General features: G+C 35.4%; 1 protein-coding gene across 2 annotated transcripts in view; it reads left to right on the top strand.

The window, feature by feature from the left end:
- NNT (nicotinamide nucleotide transhydrogenase) overlaps positions 1-23,687 on the top strand; it is a 132,564-nt gene that overhangs the window by 81,568 nt on the left and 27,309 nt on the right. For both annotated transcript variants that reach the window (XM_020996674.2, XM_020996667.1), the window contains exons 18-19: positions 5,219-5,378; positions 8,351-8,432. In XM_020996674.2, the coding sequence (XP_020852333.1) occupies positions 5,219-5,378; positions 8,351-8,432 (242 nt within the window). The remainder of the gene's footprint in view (positions 1-5,218; positions 5,379-8,350; positions 8,433-23,687) is intronic.

Genomic DNA, 23,687 nt, shown 5'->3' with positions numbered 1-23,687 from the left:
TTCTCAGAACTCATGTGTTCAAGCAATCTGCCAGCCTCAGTAGCAGGGAGTACAGGAGTATATTACCATGTCAGCCTTGAAGGTATAGTGAGTGTTTATTTTACAGAGAATCTTCACTGTATAAAAATTCACCGTATGATTCCTTTAGTAAGATTCCAGAGTGCGTTTAAGATGTGATTCAATTTAGAAAAATAGATTTATACACAACTGGTCTGGAACATTTCTGTGGGTTTAGCAAATGTGTTGTGTCCAAAATATATTCATTAGTTTTTAAAAGAAATTAATAATTCATTTATTTTTCATTATTAATGGCATTATGCATAAGGTTTAGGTTCTCAGGTCAGCTCACATTAAGATCACTTAGCCTACAATGCATCTCTGCTAAAATACAGGAGGTGTTCCACACTTTATGTTATAGTAGTGCAGTGGAAAAATAGGCCAGTTTCTGCATGGCATGCCAAAAACAATTTCCCTATGTTTTAGTGGGATCTAGGGCAGCTAGCTAGGTGGTGCAGTAAATACAACACCAGCCCCGAGTCAGGAAGACCTAAGTTCCAATCAAGCCTTAGACACTTAATAGCTGTGTGACCCTGGGCAAAGTCACTTAACCTCTGTTTGCCTCCGTTTCCTCAACTGCAAATTGGAGATAATAATACTGTCTACTTCCCAGGGCTGTTGTGAGGATCAAGAAGTGAGATAATAATTATAAAGCACTTAGCACAGTGCCTGGCACATAGCAAGTGCAATAGAAATTTTAGCTATTATTATCTAGCATTCTTCCCATTCATGAAGTTGAAGGGTAGAGATATGGGCTGATTGAGAGTAGAGATGGCTTGGGAATAAGGATCTGGGGAGAAGTGTGGGACATTTCCTCCCACTGTGACCCCTGAAGAGGACACTTCTTTGTTTGCTTTGGGTCTTTTTGTGACCCCTTTTTTGTAATGTGGGGAGGCCATGGCTTGCTGCTGTAACCACCTGTTGTTTCTGATTAGAATTTTTTTCCTTTTCCTGGTCTACAGCTTCTTTCCTGTGTTCCTATTCCAGAAGCAAGCCCTTCAGAAACTTTCTGAGAGAAGGAGGGAGAGATGAAGGGAGGGAGAGGGAAAGGGAGGAAGAGAGAAGAAAGAGAAGAGAGAGAGCGCATGCATTTGCAAAAGGAAATGTGGTATGAAGGAAGTGTGGTATAGTAGTAAGAGTATTGGGATTGGAGACCTAAGCTCAAGACTTCATGTTAACATTTAATTTGGAAGTGTGATTATAGGGGAGTCAGGCTCTTTGAGCCTCAGTTTCCTCATCTCTAAAATGAGAATGGTAATGTGTGTAGTTTCTATCTGATAGAGTGGTTGTGAAGAAAAATACATTGCGGGCCTTCATTCTTTGTGTAACTGTGAGGTATTACGCCTTCCCTTTTTTCATCTAGACCTTCTGATGAAAGAGTTACACCTAGGTGCAGATAGTGTGTCTTTGCAACCACAGGACTAATATAAGGCTTGTTTGTACTTCGGATGAAGACCAGATTCTCAGTGATCTGGTTATTTAAATATAGGATCCAGAGACAATTTGAGAGTGGGATAAAAAGGAGGGCATGGTTTTTAAACTTCTGGATGGCAGGAATGGTTTCATCTTTTTATCTTTAGTCTTGTATGGAGTAGGCACTTCATGAATGAATGGAAGTGAAGGAACTGAGGAGAGCCACTGAGCTGGGGGAGTTGGACAAGGAACAGCCTTCATTTTCTTTACCTTCAGCCTTCATTTGGTCCTGCCTTTGCCCTTTGTGTCCCTGAAGAACCTATCCTACCGTAACCCTGAGGCAAAGCATGAAGAGTTGGGTGGTGACACCATAGTCAGCACCCTCTTAAGTCAGAGACAACAGCTTCATTTTCCTTCTTTGCCAAGTGCTTCTCTTTAAGGTCAGTGTCCCCACTGGTTGGGCAAAGGAAGATTTTGCCAAAATGTTGCCGCATAGAGGACTTAGTCCATACTTTCTCATTATATACTATTTGTTGACAAAGAAAGGCAGAAAAATGAAGCATTTTGTCAGATTTTATGCATGAGGAGACTGTTTTAAGATTAATTAACGTCTAGGAAACACTGAGAGAAAGATGCTCATGAATTATGCTTCATGGTTATTGTTGTGGCTGAGGTCATTGTAAGACTTTCCTTTGTTTTCAGATTCATTTCTAATAAAATGTGTTTGTTTGGATTTATGTGAATTAGATTCTCTAATAAAGTACAATTTTTATAATACGTTACATTCACTTGAAAGGACTTATTGCTTTTGTCTTTCTGAGGAGCTAAGGACTCTTCAGTATTTAGTTCAGTGGTCACAGGATATCACTTAAGTGGAAAAAAATTACTTTAATCACTGAAGTGTCTTTAAAGCATCCATTGAAAAAATTACAGTGTTGCAATGGTAAATTCACAGAAATGAAAAATAATTTAGTTTTTAAGAGACCACATGGAATTCAGTCTAACAGGGTTTTAATTGTGGATGCGTGTTAACAAGTGGACTTGATTGTTAAACTGCTGTGTTTGTTTTCCTTCCTATTTCTTTCTCTTCCTTAAATGTATCTAGACATTAGAACACTTTATTAGTTAAATATCTACAAAACTCTCTCATTTCTTTTCCTTCAGCTCCATTGAGCTTATTAAGAAAAATAGCTCATTTTAAGTAAAATTAATTTTATCCTTCCCTAATAGTGAATTGGAGTAAACTTCCAACAAATGAATTGTTCTAACCTACAGTAATGAAACAAGGCCTTTTTTTGGATGTTACTTCTTTCCTAAAATCTTTTCTCCAGATTTACTAGAAAAGATATACTTAAATTAAAAAAAAATGCCTGTATCAGAAATAGCTGGGTCTTTAAGTAGACTACTTGCCATGCTCTGAATGCATCTTGCGTGGTCTGACCTTTCTGCCTCTCATGCTGTTTCTTGTATGTGGAGTATCATTGTGCCCACCCCAAATCTGTTCCTACTGAAAAGTCCATCTCTTTCCTGGCACTTTTTCTGATCCTCAGCCAGTATATCTGACCCTTCTTGTCTTCAGTCTCAAACAGAATTTGATATGCACATTTCTAATCTAATGCATTTATTGAACATAATTTTGTATTGTAATATTTTATATTATAGTTTCTATATCTGCCCTCCCATACCAGGTTTTGAGCTCCAAAAGATTAAGGACAACATCTTTAATCTTTGCATCTCTCCTAAGACTTAGTACAGTGCTCTGTGTATTGTAGCCACAAATAAATAAAGTTGTTGAACTATCTTTAAACCACTCTTTAGGGATGAAAAAAATAAATGGCTTGCTCGTTTTATTGATTTAATTGTAGTCACAAACAAAACTTCCAAGAATGTCCTTAAACAATTTAAAGTGGAATAGGTTAGAAGCCTTAAATATATTCAACCTAGGTTTTCGCCTGGGATTTAGTTGTAAGAAGATGAATTGGGGATTTTAATCTTAGTGGCCCATTGTGATAACTAAACAACCTTAAACAATTAAAAAATTTTTTATGTGGACCCTTGAGTACTTAAAAAAAACCTTTACAAGGGATTCCAAATTTTACTTAGAGTATCATAATATCCAAGAAATTTGCTAGAATTTTGGCTCCTGTGGAATGCACATTTGCCTGGTGAACACACTTTGACTCAAGCAATGGACTGACATTGGAAGAGCACAGCTTAAGTCCTGCTTGTGCCTCATACTAATTATGTGACTATAGGCAAGTCCTGTGTAACCTTTAGTATCTGAAGCAGCTCTCTAAGACTATGAAGTTATAGATGAGTTGTCAGTTTGCATCAGTGGAGGGAGTTTCCACACTAGGAATGACCTTAACTAAAGAATTCATAGATCTCCACCAAAAAAACCAGTAACTACTTTTGGCCACGTTCTGATTTAAGGTCATAAATTTTGAGCTGGAAGGGACCTTAGAAGTCATTGAGCCCAACACCTGTATTTTACATATAAGGAAACTGAGGCCCAAATATCTGAAGTGACTTTGCCAAGTATTACCTCAGTATTAAATTTTAATGCTGAGATTTAAACCCAAGGTCTTCTGGTTTCAAAGCCATCTCTTTTCCCAGCTGCGCCGCACTGTATCTGTCAGCTTTGATATTAGTGCTGCATGTTTTTGGACTGCTTTTAATGATTTGGCTTATCTCTCCTTTTTTTCTTACTGTTATATCTATCAAGATCTCCTAAACAAAATAAAATGTCATGCTACCCTTTGGATAGAAGGCTGTCTCTTTTCTGCCATTGCAATGCTCACATTGTAAACCACCAGATTTTTTTTAGAGGAAGAACCTTTTTTACATCCTGAAACTCAGTCAGCTGTAAAGCATCATGAACAGGTCATGAATAGGAAAAATAGAATGGGACAATTTTAGAATTATTCATAAAGTTAGCAGCTGAATTATGGTACTGTAGTGCCTTTACACAGGACCAGGGGCCTTTACCTTATATAATTTGTCTTTAATTGAGTATTTTAAATTCCATGTACATCCTTTTAAAAACATTTAAAGTTTTTTATAGGCATTTCTCTGTTATATGTTGCGTAGTATTCTAGTTGGAAAAATTGTGTGCTGCATGTTTTGGTGGCTGAAAATATATAGAATGGGAAATGTGTATAGGTTTGACATAAAAACAGATAACGAACATGCTTAACTTTAAGTAAAAATTTTGGGAGCCCAGTAACCCTCATGTCAGAAAGGATTCTTCAGAAAAAGCGAGAGGACTGTACCTATTCTTGATGACAGGGGGCAGCATTACTCCAATGAAACAGCTTGGGCCAGTTTGCTTTTCCCCAGTTCTCTGTCTCCACTCTGCCGCTCTCAGCAGTTCATGGTGAAGGCTTTACAGGGAGTCACCTTGTAAAATTCCCATTTCTTGTGATTCCTTGCTATCACTGTTTCACACTGCTGGAGAATCCGTACATAGGTCAGACAGACCATGCCTAATCAGGATTAAGACAGTTAATGGGTGTTGTCTGAGGTGGGAATCTGTCACCAAGCTGCCCGTTTGCATCTTATCTTTTATTGAAGTATGCACGGAAAATGCGTATCTGTATGAAGGTGATAGGCTTAACAGGTGAAAGGAATGTATGTTAAAACAGCTTGCTTCTATCTTCTGAAGAATATGACTTTTTAAGCAGAATATGCAGTTTTGTTCAGTTTAATTTGTCATTTGCTCTGAAACTCTAATGGTTTTGAATCCCAGGCCATGAATCGTTCCCTGGCTAATGTGATCCTTGGAGGCTATGGCACTACTTCGACAGCTGGTGGGAAGCCTATGGAAATTTCTGGTACACATACTGAAATTAATCTGGATAACGCTATTGACATGATAAAAGAAGCCAATAGCATCATCATTACTCCAGGTAAAAATAAATTAAAAAAAGGGAAACAGTTGATGATTTCTTTTTAAGAGTTTTTCAAAGTGGAGGATTCCTTTTTCTTTCTTGATAATTAAAAAAAATTAAAATAAAAAAATAAAGGATTCATTTTCTGAAGGATGACACCCAAGTTTTGAGAGTTTCACAGAAACCAAGACAAATGCCCCTTTTGGTTCCCAGTGAACAGCTTGGCCTTATTTGTTCATTTTCATTTCCTTTATTTTATCCCATCAGTTTTCTGAGCCTGAACCATCTGCCTTTAAGTGGTGAACATCAGCCTTTTGTGGTCTTGCCATTCTTGATCACAGTGATAGTATGGGATTTCATCTGACTTTTTTTTTTTGGCATGACAATTTGCAAAAAAAAATTATTTCAGTATCTTAAAGGTATGTGATTTTGTCCTGTCTATCTATAACTTAGTAAAGTTTGAGAGTTTTCTGAGGCTCAATTCAATCAATCAGTCTGTCAGTAAACATTTAAGTGCCTACTGTGTACCATCAAGGAAGTTGAGTGACTTGTACAGGATCACACAGATAGTGTGAGAAGCTTTGGATCTGAAATCAAGTCTTTCTGACTCCAGATCTAGCATTCAGTCTGCTTTGTCTTTCCAAGGAAGCTCTGTGGGTTGCCCTCTGGAAACTTCTTTAATTGATTTGTTCTGAGCTGCTTTGTGGTTCCACAGAAACTGTAATTTTAAAAATCCCCATGAATCAGGAGTTGATATGGTACAGTAGAAAGAACATGAAGGGGCAGCAAAGTGGTGCAATAGGAGCAGTTAGGTGGCACAGTAGATAGACTCTGGCCCTGGGGTCAGGAAGACTCGAGTTCAAATCCAGCCTCCGACACTTGACACTTACTAGTGGTGTCACTTAACCCCAGTTGCTTCACCAAAAAGCAAAAAAACCCAAACAAACCAAAAACATGAGACCCCAAACCAGGAGATGTTCTCTATTCTGTGCTGAGGCTTAGCTGCTGTGTGATCATAGGTCAGTTATTTAACCCCTTGAGGCTTCAGCAACTTTATCTACATAATGGTTCTCAGACTGTATTTTGTGAAATCTTGGGATCCTACAAAATTCAAGGGATTATACTAAGAGGATCGAATGAGATGATATTTGTAAAGTGTTCAGCATAGTGTTTGGCACATGTGAGGTGCTTAATTAATGATAATTCTTTTCCCTTAATGGTAGAAAAAAAACACTCAGCAACCCCATTTCCTTAAGCTTCTTGACAGTGGAAATTGTTTCATCCTTCATAGTTGAATCTCCATCACCTTGCATAGAGCTTGGCTCATAGCAGATGTTTAATACGTGTAATAAACGCTTGTCAATGATTGTCTATTTTGGTCATACTCAGTGTTCACTCAGTAGGGAAAAAACCCAAAACATTGCAATTGGTTTCTTATTGGTCTAGAATCAATCATTTTACTACCCGGTAATAAATGATGCACTATCAGTAAATGGATTAATTTGTGTAAAATAATGGTTGCCTATCAATTTTTACCTAAAAAAGCTTTTTTTTTGTGCCAATACCAATTATGAAATTTTGGATAAAATCCAAAGTTTAAAGAGATGAAAAGGCAGACGTACTAATAACTAATATTTTATAATGAAGGAAACCTGCAGGCACCAAATTGAAGGACCATATTCCAAGTACAGAAGAAACACATGTGATAGTAACAGATTTCTAGTTTGGGCTGACTTCTAGTCATCCTGATGCACAGTGTGTGTGTGATATTACCAGATTTTAATAAATAGTTCCATGGTCCTGACAAATTTACAAAAGGATTAATGAACAAATTCCAGTTTAAAAACAAAGCTCTCAAATTTCTTAAGTGAAAATGTGATGAATGAAAAGCTTCCAAAAATACTAGCTTATTCAATTAGACAAGCATTTCTTATGTAAGTAAAAGAGAAAATGAAAACTGTTTTGAAACTTTTTACAAAATAAGCCACGCCATATGATACCATTCCTAGTTATAAAACACAAATAGTAAGCAATCACATCACCAGTTTTTTTTGATGTTAGTTTCAGAATAAAATTGTTCTGAAAATATAAGATTTTAAAAAATCAGCTTCATGCTGTTTGATAAGAGTAATGTTAATGTTAAAAAAATGAGATTTTATTGCAAGGTTATTGCCAAAGTTTTATTTTTGGGGGTTTAGTCACTTCAGAAAGCTTGAGGATCATTGAGTTAGTTGACTTAAAGCTTCTTCTAAGGTCTAGCCCTCTAAGAAATTGTGTTGTATCTGCTGACATAGGCTGCTGTGATCAAAATAATTTGTCATATATTTGTCCATCCATTTAATGACCATTTTAGAACTTGTCAAGGCTGGTCCTAGGATGGCAGATAGGCAGTCTCTTGCCACATCCATGGGTAAAGACATTTTGGCTTCAAGGCTTACTAGGAGCTACATTGGATTACCATAGCCTCCAAAGGCCCAGCATTCCTTCCACACTGTGGTGAGACTTCTGAGTAGGACTTTAGATCTCTAACAAGCACTCATATATATTGCTGTTAGGACATATGTGATGTACTTTGAGACAATTTTTCTGTGGTGTCTTCACTGTCCTCTTAAGGTCTGAGTTTAATAAGAACCTAATGATTTTTCAAACTGGAAGCTTCTTGGTTTTGTTTGTTTTTTAGTGACAGTTGTCATCACTCATACTGATCATCTAAAATAAAATACAAAAACATCTTAGTTTTTAGATGAGCAATTCCAAGTTATAACCTCTTTTTTAGGTTAAGCTCTGAAAAACACCAAGCTAAAACTTACTTTCATTTCTAAGTAGGGCTGGAATTGATTATTCTTTGTTCAGATTAAATAATTTTTGGATTGGAAAGTAAAATGAATTTCTTAAATATAGTAGCAACTAGAATTATTGTAGATTAGAAATATTCCAGATTAAAGCAATTGTTATATATTCTTAAATGCTGTAATAAATATTTCTTACAGGCTATGGTTTGTGTGCGGCTAAAGCACAGTACCCTATAGCTGATTTGGTAAAGATGCTTACTGAACAAGGCAAGAAGGTCAGGTAAGTGATTTTATAAGATCAGGAAGTAGGTATAAGGATTTTTGTATGTAACACCTACATCTCTATCTAGCCAGATATCTGTGTGGAATTATAAAAGAAAGGAAAAGAGATGGCTTTTGTTTTCTTTGAGTGGAAGTGTGGAGTAGTGAGAAAGACCTGGTCTTCATTCTCGCCTCTTGACACAAACTGTCTATGTGACTTAACTTCTCGATGCTCTCCATCTAGGCAACTCTGAGACTAAGTTACAGAATAGGTACTGACATGTTGGTAGAGGGTGCTAGGGGTTTCTTGTACCAAAGAAATTGGCGATTGGATTCCTATATCCTTTGTTGTCTTTAAGGTTACACTTAGGTGTGATCCCAAAGAAACTGAGTAGACATTTTTAAAAATCTACTTATTCAATGGTTCTGTGATTGTTACTATTCATAATATTGATTGTTAATAGCTAGTAGCATAAATCTAAATATGACAACAACTTTAAAAAAGAAATGTTTTGTCATATCTAACATCAGTAGAATTGTTTCTAAAAATTGAGACTTTTGTTTGGAGTTTAACTTTTTTGGTGGGGATGTGGGGAGATAAAGCACGATGGGACTTGCAGACCGAATTATTTTCCATTATTTCAAGCTAGAAATAACACAAGAAATAAAAGCATAATCATGTGGAAAAGTGTTAGACCCCACCAGGCTGCCTTAATTGTGGAAAAGGCTGCTTTGACATATTCACAAATACATAGAATATATCTCTAAATATCCATAGAAGTATATGTGTATCTGCCAGGAAATCTGGGTAAGGTAAGAGAAATGTAATAATTTAAAATCTGAATGAGGCTTTAATAAAAAATCAAGAATACTTGGGCTTGCTTGTGTCAAAGAATAGTGGGTTTTAGGGGTTTAAAGGGCCCTTGTACCCTATAGTACCACAGTTTGATTCTACCAGGAAAATATTTCTAGAATTCAGTCTCTTTTCTCTAATTTCCATTGATATCATCCTAGGACAGGCTCCTATTTTTTTCTCCCTTAATTATTGCAGTGAACTCTTAATATATCTCCTTCATTTAAAATTAACCATCACAGCACTGCTGCCTAACTAACCTTCCTTTTTGTATTCCCTATAATCTGATAATTACACTCATTGGAGACACTGTATGTTGTTGGGAGTGTAGCATTTCAGCAAGCAGTTATTGATGATCTTTTGTTTGCTTCTCTCTGGCAATAATATGGTAGAGTTTTTTTTTTTTTGGTTTGGTATCTTCTTTAGATTGTCTTGAGAATCAGTTTCTCTTTTTCCTTAAAGTGTTGTCACCTTCACATAGATCTCTTTGTACACAAAGTCTAGCCCTACTTTTTCACATTTTTGTTCTCCTTTAGTGACATTTTTACCTTCTTTAAAAGCACATCTGAGACTGTGATTTTAGTTCAGATACGCTAACTCCACTGAGCATGATGGTGAAAATAGTTCATTATAAATATCTTTTCAGATTTTTTCCGTCTTTCATCTGTTTATCTCCTTCTTCTAGTTTCATCCTTAAATGCCCCTAAGATGATTTGACTTAGTTGAGTCTCTTGCCAAGTTTCCTTAAACAAGTTTTTCCCTCCACGGGTTCTTGTTATTTTATGATACTCTACTGCTTATTATTTTCCATCATTCTTTTCTGCAAGGTTTTACAAATGAGATTACATTATCAACTGGTGCTCTATTTGGGTGCAGAGTCTCTACTTGTCAATTAAATCAGATGATTCCTAAAGGAGTTTTCAGGCTCTCTCAGTCTCCTCCTCATATTAGTTGATTTACAAAGTCACACTAATGAAAAAAATCATTATAGTTGGTGCCAATGTCTTTTACTTGATCTGTTTCCCAAATTTTGACATCAGTAACTTATTTAAATAGGTCAGGTTGGAGGTTTAATTGCTGCCATGTCTTGATCTGTAGAGGCAACACAGTGGCATGGTGGTTGTACATACAAGCTGAGCTTGTACTTAGGAAGACTTTGGTTCACATACCTTCCTTGACATAAGTCTTGCCTGTGTGATGCTGAGCAAGTCACTTAATCTGTCACTGCCCCAGGCAGCTTTCTGTGGTTATCGAGTTACAGATGAGTTCTATTGGTAGAGAAAATTTCCTCACCAGGATTTTCCTATACCAGTGAAATCACAGGTCCAGGACAAAAAAGATTTTTTTCCCTTCAGTTTTGTTTCTTTAGCTTTGTATTAATTTCAGTCTAAGTTAGTGGTATGGTAGCTGATTCAGGACTGACTTTCTAATCACCAATGAGTGACTTCCTATCTATTAAAATAGAATTAATATAATTTTTGTGGTATTATTTGATGTTTATTATGTTCAGTGTCTTCTATTTCTTTTCTTTTTTTCCGTATTTCTTTTCTTTAAGAAAAAAAGCTGGTGCTCTATCCACTGTGCCACCAAGATGCTCCTGTATCTCATTTCTTAATCCTAAACTACATTTTCTAACATTTTTTTTTGTCATTCTCACGTATTCCCACTTTAGTATTGAAGTTCCTAGTTCTTTAGAGTGTCAGATGCCCAACATTTCTGTGATGCAGGTACTTGGTTATCATCGTGTGACTGTTAGATGCCAGAGTCAAAGGGATGGTTGATTCTCCTATTTTTTCATGAGGCGCTATTATATAAGGTATAAAGCTATGCTTTTCTTATAGTCATATTCTTTCAACTTAATGATTGTTCGGATTATTAAGAAATCGACAAACCTAGAAGAAGAGGTGAATAAAGAACCTTTTTTATTTCCCTAAAAAAGGAAGTATATTGTTCTTTAGTCAGTTCATGTAGTTAACTACTGAATTCTGTCATAGAATTTGAATATTATTGAGGCAAAATTGGTAATCATACTAAAACAAAATCATACTTCAAAAAAGAGTTTCTTGCAGTCCTAGGGAAGAGGATTTTTGTTCATGTAGTGCGTACTTCTTTTTTTCTTTCACTTACCAGCCTAAGTGAAGTGCTGGAAAAAAGTTAATCTGTTACTGATCCCTAAATGGATGTTAGGAAATGTTAGGAAAGTATTGAGCCAGTTTGAGAGAAGGTGGAAGAAAATAGCAGAATAAGTGGGACTGGGAAGAGTGGTTTGGGAGGAATTGAGCTCATATGGAGAGAAGGGGCATTTAAGAATTACAGTTTTAAACTAATTTCACTGGTATTATATGGGAAAAGTAATTGTTTGAAAGAAAAAAAAAACATTCCCATGGGGATACTTTGTATTTTCTTAACTTTAAATTTGGTTTTCCCACATGTAATTTATATAACAATTAATCAGCTATTAGTTTCATTCTTGGTATTTTATACACATTTTAGGATACTCTTTGGTTTAAAGCATTTGTTTTCTAGGGTAGGAAAAAAAAGTTGTTCTATTGTTTTTCAGTCATGAAAAGAGCAGTATCTCATTTTCGTCTCTGAGACATATAAAAGAAGAAATAAATGATTTGATGCTTGTCATTTATGCATTGTATTTTTTTTCTTTTTGCTATAGTATTTTTGGGCTGTCAGCATGGGCTGTAATAGATTTATGTAAATGTTGCAGCTGAATTCTTGTAAGGCCTTCTCTTTGCTAATGTGGTGACAGTGCATCATCGTGTTTCTTACTTGGTTTTTCTTCATAGCTTCTGTGTGGGAGTTTTCCATTTAAAGGAATCATCAAAGATAGGATTTTTCAATTTTTTATTTATTTATTTTTTTAAAGATAGGGTTTTTAAAAAAAATGTTTTACCTAGCAGCTCATCCTTGAATGGAAGAGATTCAGATGATCTTTAGGAAGCTATGAATACATATGTATATCTGTGAATTGTTTTTTTATTTTAAAGGGGAGGATGTCTGAACAAGAGATGACTGCAGCAGTTACCTCGTGTTTTAATGAAATAAATCTGTATTTACAGTTTGCGGTAATTTGGTCCTTTCATCACTTTGTGGAGCTCCCACGGTGTTCATTGAGTACAGCTGCTGGGCCCTCTGGTTTCAGGAGGTCTTCTGTGCCTCAGGACCCCGGCATGCCCAGCATCCAGATGTAATGACACACTTGCACACATCCGTTGTGGAAGAGTGCCAGCATGGACATACGATTGTCATCAATTAGTTATGCCCAAACTGTGCCAAGAAAAATTGCATCTGTCTTACAGTCTTTCTTGCTTCATGGCTTATGATTGATTTAGAGACACTGTTATTTTCCTTTACTTTAACCCTAGCCATAACATGCTAGTAGAGAGCTGAGATTATATAGTATGGCACATGACATTTTATGACTAAAGCTTATTTTAGAAAGCCAAGAGGGTTCAGGAACTCAGATTTTCTTTGGTAGCTGAATAGCATTACCTCACAGCTGCCTGAGAAGCCCTTGTGGCCTGTCTGTCTTATGCTTAGACTTTAGTAGACCTTGGTAAGAAATATGCTTATGCTACAGGACCACTGGACATTTTCCCCTTTACTTTTATGCTATAAACAGATTAAACTCTAGTACATGTATTGTTGAGCCAGATAGACCATGCCCAATGAATGGATGTTTGGTGGAAGCAGTTATCATTATTATTATTATTATTATTATTATTATTTAACTTTTTTGTTTTTTTTTTAATTTTTAAAAATTTTGTTTAATTTAATTTTTTTTATTTAACTCTTAAAGAGCACACTTCAGTGACATTAATTTATTTTTAATTATGCTATTTTCCCACGTAATAAGCATTTTGTTTTCCCTCTCTCCTATCTTGCCTTGTAACAAATATACATAGTCATGCAAAACAAAGTCTGATCAAGAGATCATGTACAAAAATGTGTGTCTCATTGTGCATATTTATCACCTTTCTATTAGAAGGCAGGTAGCATTCTTCCTCAGTGATCCTCTGGAATCATAGTTGATTGCTACACTGAGCATAGTTCTTAAGTCTTTCAAAGATGTTAATGTTTAACATGTTAATGTTTAACATGTTGTCATAGTTTAAATTGCCCTACTGGTTCTTCTCACTTCTCTTTGCATCACTTTGTACAAATCTTCCCAGGTTTTTCCAAAACCACCAGCAAAGGGTTAGTTTTTGAAAGTTAACCTAACTAATTTTCAATGTTTTTTCTAATACAGAAGGTATTGTTTAAAGTAGTAAAAGTGAGTCCTAGTGAGATCAAGCATTCGAAGTTTTGAGTTGTTGAGAAAAGAGCTGAGCATTATTTAATGTTTTTGCTTGCCTCTGCTTCAAAGGTCTGTGATTTGATTAGTGTGACTACCTTTTCTGGAGCTCCTTCACTCCTTTGTTAGATAGTCTTTATAAGTTGTGCCCCAAAAAATTCATTACCAGGTGGTTTAGCTCTCTGGTGTTTCTCTTGCCATTTCTATATCCACCTTCTTTTCATTAGTCACATAGTCAGCATGTTAGTTCAGGCCCTGTTCAGTTGTCACCTGAATTATTACAGTGGCATCTTAATTGGTTTTTCTGCCTTGTCTCTCTCCATAAGAATCCATTCTCCATGCAGCTGCCTAAGTGATTTTCTAGAGCAGTGATCTGAACCATGTTGCCACCTTACCCAGTAAACCACTCCTCCTTATTGTTTCAAGGATAAAAAACAAAATTTTTTCTTTGTGGGCAAAAACAATCTCCTTTCCAGGCTCATTATTAATGAATTCCCTACCCATAATCTATCCATAGTCTATAGTTGAGCCAATCCATCTCCCTTCTCTATACCTTTGTATTCATTGTTCTTTATTTCTGAAATGTACTTTCCTCACTTTTAGAATCTCATAACTTCTTTTAACATTCATCTCAACCACCACCTTTTGTAGGCTTTCTTGATTTCCTCAACTTTTAGCACCCTCCTTCTCTAAGCTACCTTTTATTTATTTATTTTGTATTTATTCTGTGTATGCTTGTATAGGTGCTTGTCTCTCCTGAGAGTATATAGCCTTCTTGATAGCAGATACTATTTTTATTTGTCTGTGTATATCCCTAGTGCCTAACACAATGCCTAGCATATAAACACTTGCTGTCTCAATGGTGAATCTTTCTCTCAGTTATTGCAGGTAGCATTCAGATGACAGAACTGTCTGTCATTGGGCCCATGCTTAAAGCCTTTCTAGTTTGGGAGAATCTCTTTGAGCTCGACCTCTATTAAAGTTGCCTTTTAGAACTTAGGGTTACATCCATTCCATGAAGGCGTTGGAGCAGTACTTGAACGTAGGCTATAGCTTATAGTTTATATAGGGCTTTATGACTGGGCTAAGGGCCCAGCCAGTGATGCTGTGTGTATTGGAATGTTAGTCTAAATGAAGAGCGAAGATTAGGAACTTTCAGTGACCCAGTCTCATGCATAATGGAAAGAAAGATGTGCAGTGTCTTTCTGGTTAATGGCATGCCAGATGAAGAGCGCCAAATAAGGTAAGGGATATCATTTGTACTAAAAGTAGTTTGTCTTATGAAGAGATGTTGGGTGGGCCCTGTAGTAAAGATGACAGCAAGTAGATCATAGATCAACTGATCTCAGACTGTATTTCACAGGAGCACAAGCAGATTGTGTAGAACTCACATCACGTTGTCTTTGAGAGTTATGTTTGTATTAAGTCACTCTGTGGTTTGGCATTTTCTGATTTGGGGAGGTTAAGAATCTCATTGTCATCCCAAATAATAGCATTAAAGAAGAAGCAGCATAAATTTAACAGCCATTTGTTTTAGTATGGCTACAGAATTTGTTGTTTGCTTGTTTCAGTTGTGTCCAATTCTTTGTGACCCCATTTAGGGGTTTTCTTGGAAAAGAGTGGTTTGCCATTGCCTTCTGTAGTTCATTTTACAGATGAAGAAACTGAGGCAAGCAGGGTTAAGTGATTTGCCCAGGGTCGCACAACTAGTAAGTGTCTGAGGCCAGATTTGAACTTACAAAGATGAATCTTCCTGACTCCAGGCCTGGCACTCTATCCATTGCACCATTGATATGTTGGATAGCTACAAAACTAGTTTTTGGAAAAAACTAGATAACAAATTAGATAAAACTTTTAGACTTGTGAAAGAATTTAGTTAGTAGAGTCAAATAATTCCTCAGAGGGTTTCTGTATTCCTTTCTACATACTGCAGGTTCACCCCTATTCTATCCTTTCTTCTACTGCCATGGGCAGTCATTGTTAGTCACATTATCAGCATGGTTTGTCAAACCATTGGACCCTCAAAGAAACTGGAAACTGGAAACTATAGAAAATGTTCCTTTTTATCCTTATCCACATCCAACCCAGTATTTATAGTTGCCAGGAAATATCTAGATATCTAATTTGTGATGCATCTTGTCCAGGAGCAGCACTAATTGTCCATCTGTATTGCATTCTGTGTCTTGAGGATACATACAGTTTATTGCAGATGAATGGTGACATGAACAATGGCCAAGAGTTCCTGTCATGCTGAGACGAAGTAGGCACACAGCCTAAGAGATGCCTCCTGAAGTTACTTCACAGGCATTTGGCTTTGTTATTTTCTTCTGTTACTTTCTTCCTCTCAGCTGAAGCTTAGATGATTTGATGAAAATCAGCCCTGCCACTAACTTACATTGTGAATTTGGACAAGTCACTTAAATGCTTTGGGCTTCAGTTTCCTAATCTGCAAAATAAGGGAGTTGGATTCATATGATCTATAAAATTTTCTACCACTTCAAAATTGAATAATGAGTTCCTTTTCTTGGAAATTCGTGGTGTATGTAGCTACTTCACTCACTGGAAACAGCCTTGAAATTGGTAAAACTGATGCCTCTTACTGCTGGAGTCAGATTATTTTTAGATCTTTTAGTATTGGGTATTTTTCTCTTTTTTTGGAGACTTATTTTCTTCAATGTAGTTCATGTAAACAGCACAAAATATAAATAAATAAAATTCTGCTTCTCAGTCCATGTTAAAATTCTTGTATGTCTTGGTTACAATAATAATTTTATTTTATGGCGCCTACTAACCATAGCATTCGAAGAGCCATGCCACAACACTGTTAAAATAATCAAAACAGATAACATTGTCTATAAATTTTACTGAATCACCGTGTGTCAGAATGTAGTATCCTGGAGCATTAATCAAATGAGATAATGTATATAAAATGTTTTGTTAGCCATGAAGCATTATGCCAATGTAAACTGCTTATCTTCTTAATAATTATTAACTAATAATACCATGTAAGATTATTATTCCAAGTTTTCTTGTAATTTTTCTGGATGTAATGTCTTTAGGTTATGTATATGTTGTTTAGACATGAAGACAGGGTTTAGTCATAAAGTTTCCATTTGTTTTGAGGCTTAGCAAATCACCTTCCATCACAGAATCATAGAGAGGGTAGGAACTTCGTAAACCTTCTACTACAATCCTTAACTTTGTCAAGGATTTCCTCCATAGCATCACTGACTATTGATAATCCAGCCCGTACCTGAAGACTTCCTGTGGAGATTGGTAGCAGCTATGGGAAGTCTGTCTGTCTAAGGGAGCCTGTTCCATCCTTCAGTTAGGAAAATGCATTATTACAGATTTTGGACTTAAGCTGTAATCGGTTTCCTCAGACAGAATTGTATAGTAATAAGTGTCAGGTTCTAGAAGAATGCTATATTGACATACACACATACAATATACACATAAATACATACAGACACATATATGTATGCAGTCATAGGACCGCATTCTTCCTTAAATGCATGTTATTGATTATTTTTCTTTTTGAGAACTCACAACGTGCTAGGTACATGTATACATGCCAGCAGGTGTGGGAAGTGGCTTTCTGGAAGCTATTTCTTAAGTCTTCCTATGGAACAGACTTATCTTTTGATTTCTTTGTTTTCTTTGATAATTTTTTTCCTTTCTTATACCTCAGACATTACTTTGGCAAACCATTTAGTCTTCATGAATTTACTCATTTTCCAAAGAAAGGACCATGACTACTTGTCCTACTCTTGGTTAGTATCTGTTCTTAGAATCTTAGAGTAACAATCCTATCTGTGTCTCTGAACTATTAGGTGGGTAGTTTTCTAAGTAAGTGAACTGTGGGGGAATGTTCCAGTAAATTAAATAACTTTTTTCCTTTCTTTTTCAGGATCATAGGGTTTAGTTAATCTAGACCTCCCACTAAACTAGGGAGGCTTCCATTTAAGCCACTGTAGAGAGAGAGGTATCAGTCTTATTGTTAAGGGCCTCCAGGGAAGTTGATTCTACAACCTTTCAGTAATCCATTTCAGAGTTTAGAAGCTTCCTGCTATCAGTAAATTTTCCATTTTTCTTACTGTTTCTGTTTTAAAAATTACCCCATGTCCACCTTAGAACTGGGATCTGTAACTTCTTTTTTTATTTAGTAACAGTTTTCTTTGTAACCCGTTGTCTATTCTTGGTAAGTTCCTAATGTGTCTGTATGTCCTTGGGATCTGAAGATTAAAAAAAAAAAGAATTTTTTATTAATTAGGTGGGAGACTGGACTAATTGAATTCTTATTTTAGAAGCCTTCTGAATTGTGATTTTGTAAATATTGTGTCTCTTATGACACTAGTGCAACAGCTCTAGGTTTTGAAAAATGAGCCCCCTTTCCCCTTTTGTTTCACTTCTTTTGCTTAGTGAATTTGTTGGCATAGAAGTTTAGAATTATTGTTTATTTGGGAACTCTGTCAGGAACAGGCTTTGGGATGGCAGAATTCTGAAAAGTTAGTTTCAGTCATCCTTCAGTTTGATTTTGAATAGTTGAGCTTAGTAAATAATAGAAGATTAACCATTAAGCCTTCAGTAAGAAAAAAAATTACACAATGACTCTGAAAAGATATACTCTCTTGTAGTTACTGTATTCTAGGAAGAGTTTATTTTTGTTCTGCTTTTTTTCTTAAGTGATGGTGCTTTTGAGAAGTTTTCTGATTTATTTTTTAATGTGTTTGTATTAGGAAGAAGCTGCTAAAAGGAGAAAGCATTTCAAATACTTTAGAAATGGTCCCCATAATTTTTGTCTTTGTCCCTGAATTGGTACCCTGAAGACTATGATTCCTTCTTTTGATAAACTAGTGAGGTATGTCTAGATATTTCTATGATGCAAGAAGAAAATATGGTTTATTTTAGTAGTCATGCTGGGATCCATGCAGTGAATGTTTTATTCCCTTAAATAGCTATGCATTTCCAAGAACAGTTGCTTCTGTGAAGCATACTCAGTGGTACATGTTGTACCCATGACCCGTGCCGGCAGGAAGTCAAGTAGCTATGTCCTCCTCTGGAATATGTGGAGTCTGAAAGGTAGCATGAGGTTGCAATAAAACCATGTTTATAACAGTATACATTATAAGAAAAACTTTTGGGGTAAAGGCATATCTTCAGTGGTGTTTTTGCATTACCCTACTCTCAGATTTTACCTTGACTGCATTTATGAGTTGTTATCTGTTCTCTTCCATTTATTATTTATTAATGTTTGTTCATTTATTTATTCTTTATTTGTGTATCTGTTATTTAATTTCTTTCTTCATTTATTCATCTATAGCTATATCTATCTTTTTATTACTTGTTTGTTGACTGAATTAAAAAGCTGAAGATATCAGGTCCCTTAGAGATCATTTCCCCATATATTTTATTTTTCTTTCTTCTTTAAATTTGTTTTTGTTAATACCTTTGGCTTTATATTGAACTTATTTCTTATTCCTGCTCCCATCCTACCATCCATTGAACTTGTCTTGTAACAAAGAAATACAATTAAGCAAATACATGATATAGTATAGTCTAGTCTTGGTCTCTGCTGTGAGGAAGGAAGTATGTTTCATTATGTGTTTTACAGGGACCATCGTTTTCTTCACATAATTTGGAAGATTCATATCTGTGCAGATATGTTGTTGGAAGCTGAGGAATTATTCTCACTTTCAGTTTTCCTGGTTGATTATTTTGTATTTCCTGAATGTTCCATTGAAACTGTGGTCAACATTTTTTTTAATGAGAGAAGTGGTATAAACTGTTTACATTTTGCCACCTGGGTATTAAGACAACCTAATTAAATAATGATTTGTGCATGTTCAGCTCATTCAGCTGGACAAAGTTACTTTTTGTTGCTGAAAATATATTGGTAAATCTAGAAATGATAATTTGTTGATATTTGAATTTGATGCATTAAGGGTTGTGAGTAGTGACCAAAGTTAGAAATCATAGCAATACCACCAATTGGTTTAGATGATACTTAGATAGAATTCAGAGGATTACAGCACCCTGTCTTTGGTAGCTTGTATTGGAGATCTGCTTTGGTACAGCGGGAGCATGGTACTTGGGGACAGAAGACCTGGGTCCAGTCTTGAGGTTGTCACTGTCACAGTGACTCTAGGCAAATAATTTAACCTCTTTGTGCTTCACCTGCTTCAGGTGTAAAGTGAGATAATACTGATATAAAGGGAAGTACTTTGTAAACTGCTAAGTAAATTTGAGTTCTTGTTATTAATAATTATCATTGTCATTTATAATTATATGTTGAATGTTCCTGTTCAGAGGTAGAACTCTGTCCTGGAAAATGTTGAGAAAATAGAATCAGATGTTTCTTATTTACTGTAAAAATGCTGGTCACTATGGATATAATACATATTTTAAAAAAGAAATGTGAAAATGTGGACAAGTATTTATGTCATAAAAGGCATAATGAAAATATCTATAAAATGTTTATAGGCAATCAGTTTAAAGAAATTGTGAGAATTATATGTTACAGCAAACCAAATTTTGCACTGCCAAAAAATTCCCATAGTTCCATACTTCTGCTCTTTTCTTTTCTTTTCCTGTGGGCTTGAACAGTTTTACAGGAATGACTAGTTAGATGTCATTTCTGAAAATTATTTTTCTTTGAAACGTAATGTATTTTGTCACAATTAGTGAAAGCTTCCTTTAGGTATGTGGTTAAGTACTCCTTTTAAAAACAGTCCCCCTCTTATTGCGCTAGTGAAAACAGAGCTTGATAGCCTTTCCATATCAAAATCCTGGATGATCTTTATATGCTGATGTAACATAATCATGTTGGGAAATCAGATTTGGCCATCATTTCCTGGCAGTTGCTGGTCTTGGCCAACCAGTGTCTGAAATAATTTATTTTAATACGTATTTTGGGGAGTAGCCAGTTGCTTTGGCCAGAATTGATAGTTGCTTATGATTACGAATACTAATTGACTCACTAGAATGTCTGTCTATATGTATGGGTTTTTGTATGTGTACTGTTGTTTTTTTCCAAAACTGGCATATTCCTATAATGCTGCCTAATGTCTCAATAACTTTAGTGCTTTGAAATCTAGCAGAATAATGTATTAGACAAGCATGATCCAAGGCAACAGCTGACTGTCCATTGGGCTTCTGGGGGGATAATAAGGGTAATATACTACCTAGCTTGAGTTTTTTATTTCTTTCTCACAAACTACAGAGCAAAACCAAAGTTGTATATTTATACAATTTGAAATTAAAGATCTTAAAACATTTACCAGTTAATAAAAATATTTACAGTGGTTTTCTGATTTATTTCCTAATGACCTCAACTAAAGTATATGTGATTAAAGGATACATGATATAATTTTAAAATAGAAAAAAGATTCATTAAAAAACCTATGTCTTAAAGGCATTTAAGACATATGCATTGGAGAATTGTGAATCAAAAGTGCTCATGTTAATTACTCAATTAAAAGAGAATACTTTTATAGAGAGAATGACAATTCACAGAACCCTGGAATCTTATAGCTAGGAAAGACTCTGGGGGTAACCTAGTCTGTCCTTTGATCAGTCTAGTAATCTTTTCTACCAGTGTGATATAGTTGAAAGAGCATTAGGAAAGGCAACATGATAGAGTAAAAATGGTACTGGTTTCAGTGTCCTGAAGACTTCAGTTCAAGGCATGCTAACCAGTTATGTGACCATGGAAATATTAATCCATCAAAGCCCCAATTGCTTCAACTTCAAAATGATGGAATTAGAACCACTGATCTTCAACTCCAGCTCTATATCCTAAAATCCTTGATAGATTATTATCCAACCTCTGCTTAATTAAGTTTATTTTAAAATCTTTCAATTTCAATTGATTCTTGAAATGTTCTAGAATCTGTTTTTGAACAGCCTGGTAGACTTAGTTTTAGTCCATTTTCTTGCCCTGGAAAGGAATACATCTATAACTAATTTTAGATGACTGTCTCTCTAACTTAACTTCAGAAAAGTCTTTAATAAGTCACCCCAATATATTCAGGTTATGCTGAAAAAGTTCTTTTTTGTGCTTAAGTTATTTTTGTTGTATTCAAATCCATTTCCACAGGGTGAAAATAGGAAATACTCAGTTATTCTCCAGTGTGAAATATACTTGCAGACCATTATTAGGTTATTCTTATCCTTTTCTTTTAGTTAAGTTATCTCAGCTCCATCCTATTTTTATAAACCATCAAAAACCCTTTTTCAAATTATGCTTTTTATAAACCATAACCTCCGTTTTGATTTCAGTCCTCTAATCCTACCAAAATGACGTTGGCCCTACTTTGACTTTGATATTTAGGTGCATTTCTGATTTTACAAGTATTGGTGTTATCCTCCCTTTACTCCATGATTTTTTCCTTCTATTCAAAGTAAACCCCACAGAAGGTCAATCCAATGTGCTGGAAGTTGTCCTCTGGTTCTTTTTATGTCTCTAGGGATGAGGTGAGGGTTTCCAGTGTAGTTTTTGGAATATTCATCTCTTGCCTATTATTCCAACCCACTTCCTTTTTCAATTATTTTCATGTTAATGTCTCTGCCATCACTGTATGGCCCAGTTTAGGCAATATGTACTTTTTAATTTGCTTTGTTTTTCATGTATTGGTAGTTACACTACTTCAGAGTGCACGAATTTGTATTTAAAATGTTTTGATAACTCATTTCACTATAATTGATTCCCTTTGTAATTCTGTCTATCAGCAATGAAATTATACATCTCTAAAATTCTAAAGCAGTGGTTTCCAAACTTTTTGGTCTTGGACTCCACACATTTAAAAATTATTGAGGGCTCCAAAGAGCTTTTGTTCATGTGGGTTATATCTATTAATATTTACCAAATTAGAAGTTAAATCTGAAAATTTTAAAAAAGTATTGATTTTATAAATAATTTAAAAGTAATTAAACTCATTAGGCAAACAGAAATGACAAATTTAAAGAAACCCTATATTTTCCAAAGCAAGAAAAATTTAGAGAGAAGAGGAACATTTTTTGTTTTAATATTTTTTGTAAATCTCTTTTGTGTCTGGCTTAATAGAAGACGGCTGGATTCTCATGTTTGCTGCTGCATTTAATCTGTTCTGATATGTTGTTTTGGTTAAAGTATATGAAGAAAATCCCTCCTCACAGAGATATATAGTTTGAAAAGGTAGGACTTTGTTAATAGGAAAATAACACCTAAGTAATATTATGAGAATTGCTTTCACCTAACAGATCATTTGAAAGCGTCTTGGGAACTCTAACCCAAAGAATCCACATACCGTTCTTTAAGACTACTGTTCTATACTACTCTATATAAAACATGTACATGTTCATGAAGGACAACATTTCTCCTTATCAAATTTTCCTAAAACACTTGGCTGTCTGCTTTGGCCCTGTCATACTGTTGCCTTGATAATATTTATTTGTGTACATGCCCAATCCTCCCCTTCCCAATAGACTACTATATAGACGGCCTTGAAGGCAAGGAGTATGCCATTTCATGTTTATGTACTCAGCACTTTGCAAAGTACCTTGAACTTAGTAGGTGCTTAATAACTATATTTAGTTAAGTGGAATAAATAGAAGATATGCTGTTGAATGACCAAGTCTGTGTCTTAACATTTGAACTGTATGTTTCTTATCTATACACTTGTTTGCATGATGTCTTCCCCCCCCCCATTAGAATGTGAGCTCCTTGAGGAGGTCAGGGACCATTTTTGCTTTTTGTTGTATCAGCACGTAGAATAGTGCCTGGTATATAGTAATACTTTAATAAATACTCATTGATTGACTGAATTATGCTAAGGACTTAAGGGGGAAAAGGACTTTACCTTAGGGTAGGCTGAAAAGAAGCTTTAGAAGGCACATGCTGTTGGAAAATGTGTGTGTGTGTGTGTGTGTATATATATGTAGATATATATGTTTATAATATATATCCACATATATATTTTTTCCTAGTAGTGAGCCTTGGGCCTAATGTAGATTTTACTTTTCCATCAATATCCAATATGCCTATTCGTAGAAAATCTATCAGTTCAGTTTCATGGATCCTACTAATCCAAGCTAGTAATGAGGCCTGCTCGGGGAAAGGTTAAAAGTTTTAAACA

This window comes from Phascolarctos cinereus, unplaced genomic scaffold, assembly GCF_003287225.1.
Source record: "Phascolarctos cinereus isolate Bilbo 61053 unplaced genomic scaffold, phaCin_HiC Scaffold_4;HRSCAF=312, whole genome shotgun sequence".
Taxonomy (NCBI): domain Eukaryota; kingdom Metazoa; phylum Chordata; class Mammalia; order Diprotodontia; family Phascolarctidae; genus Phascolarctos; species Phascolarctos cinereus.
This window is presented reverse-complemented; position numbering and strand designations above follow the sequence as displayed.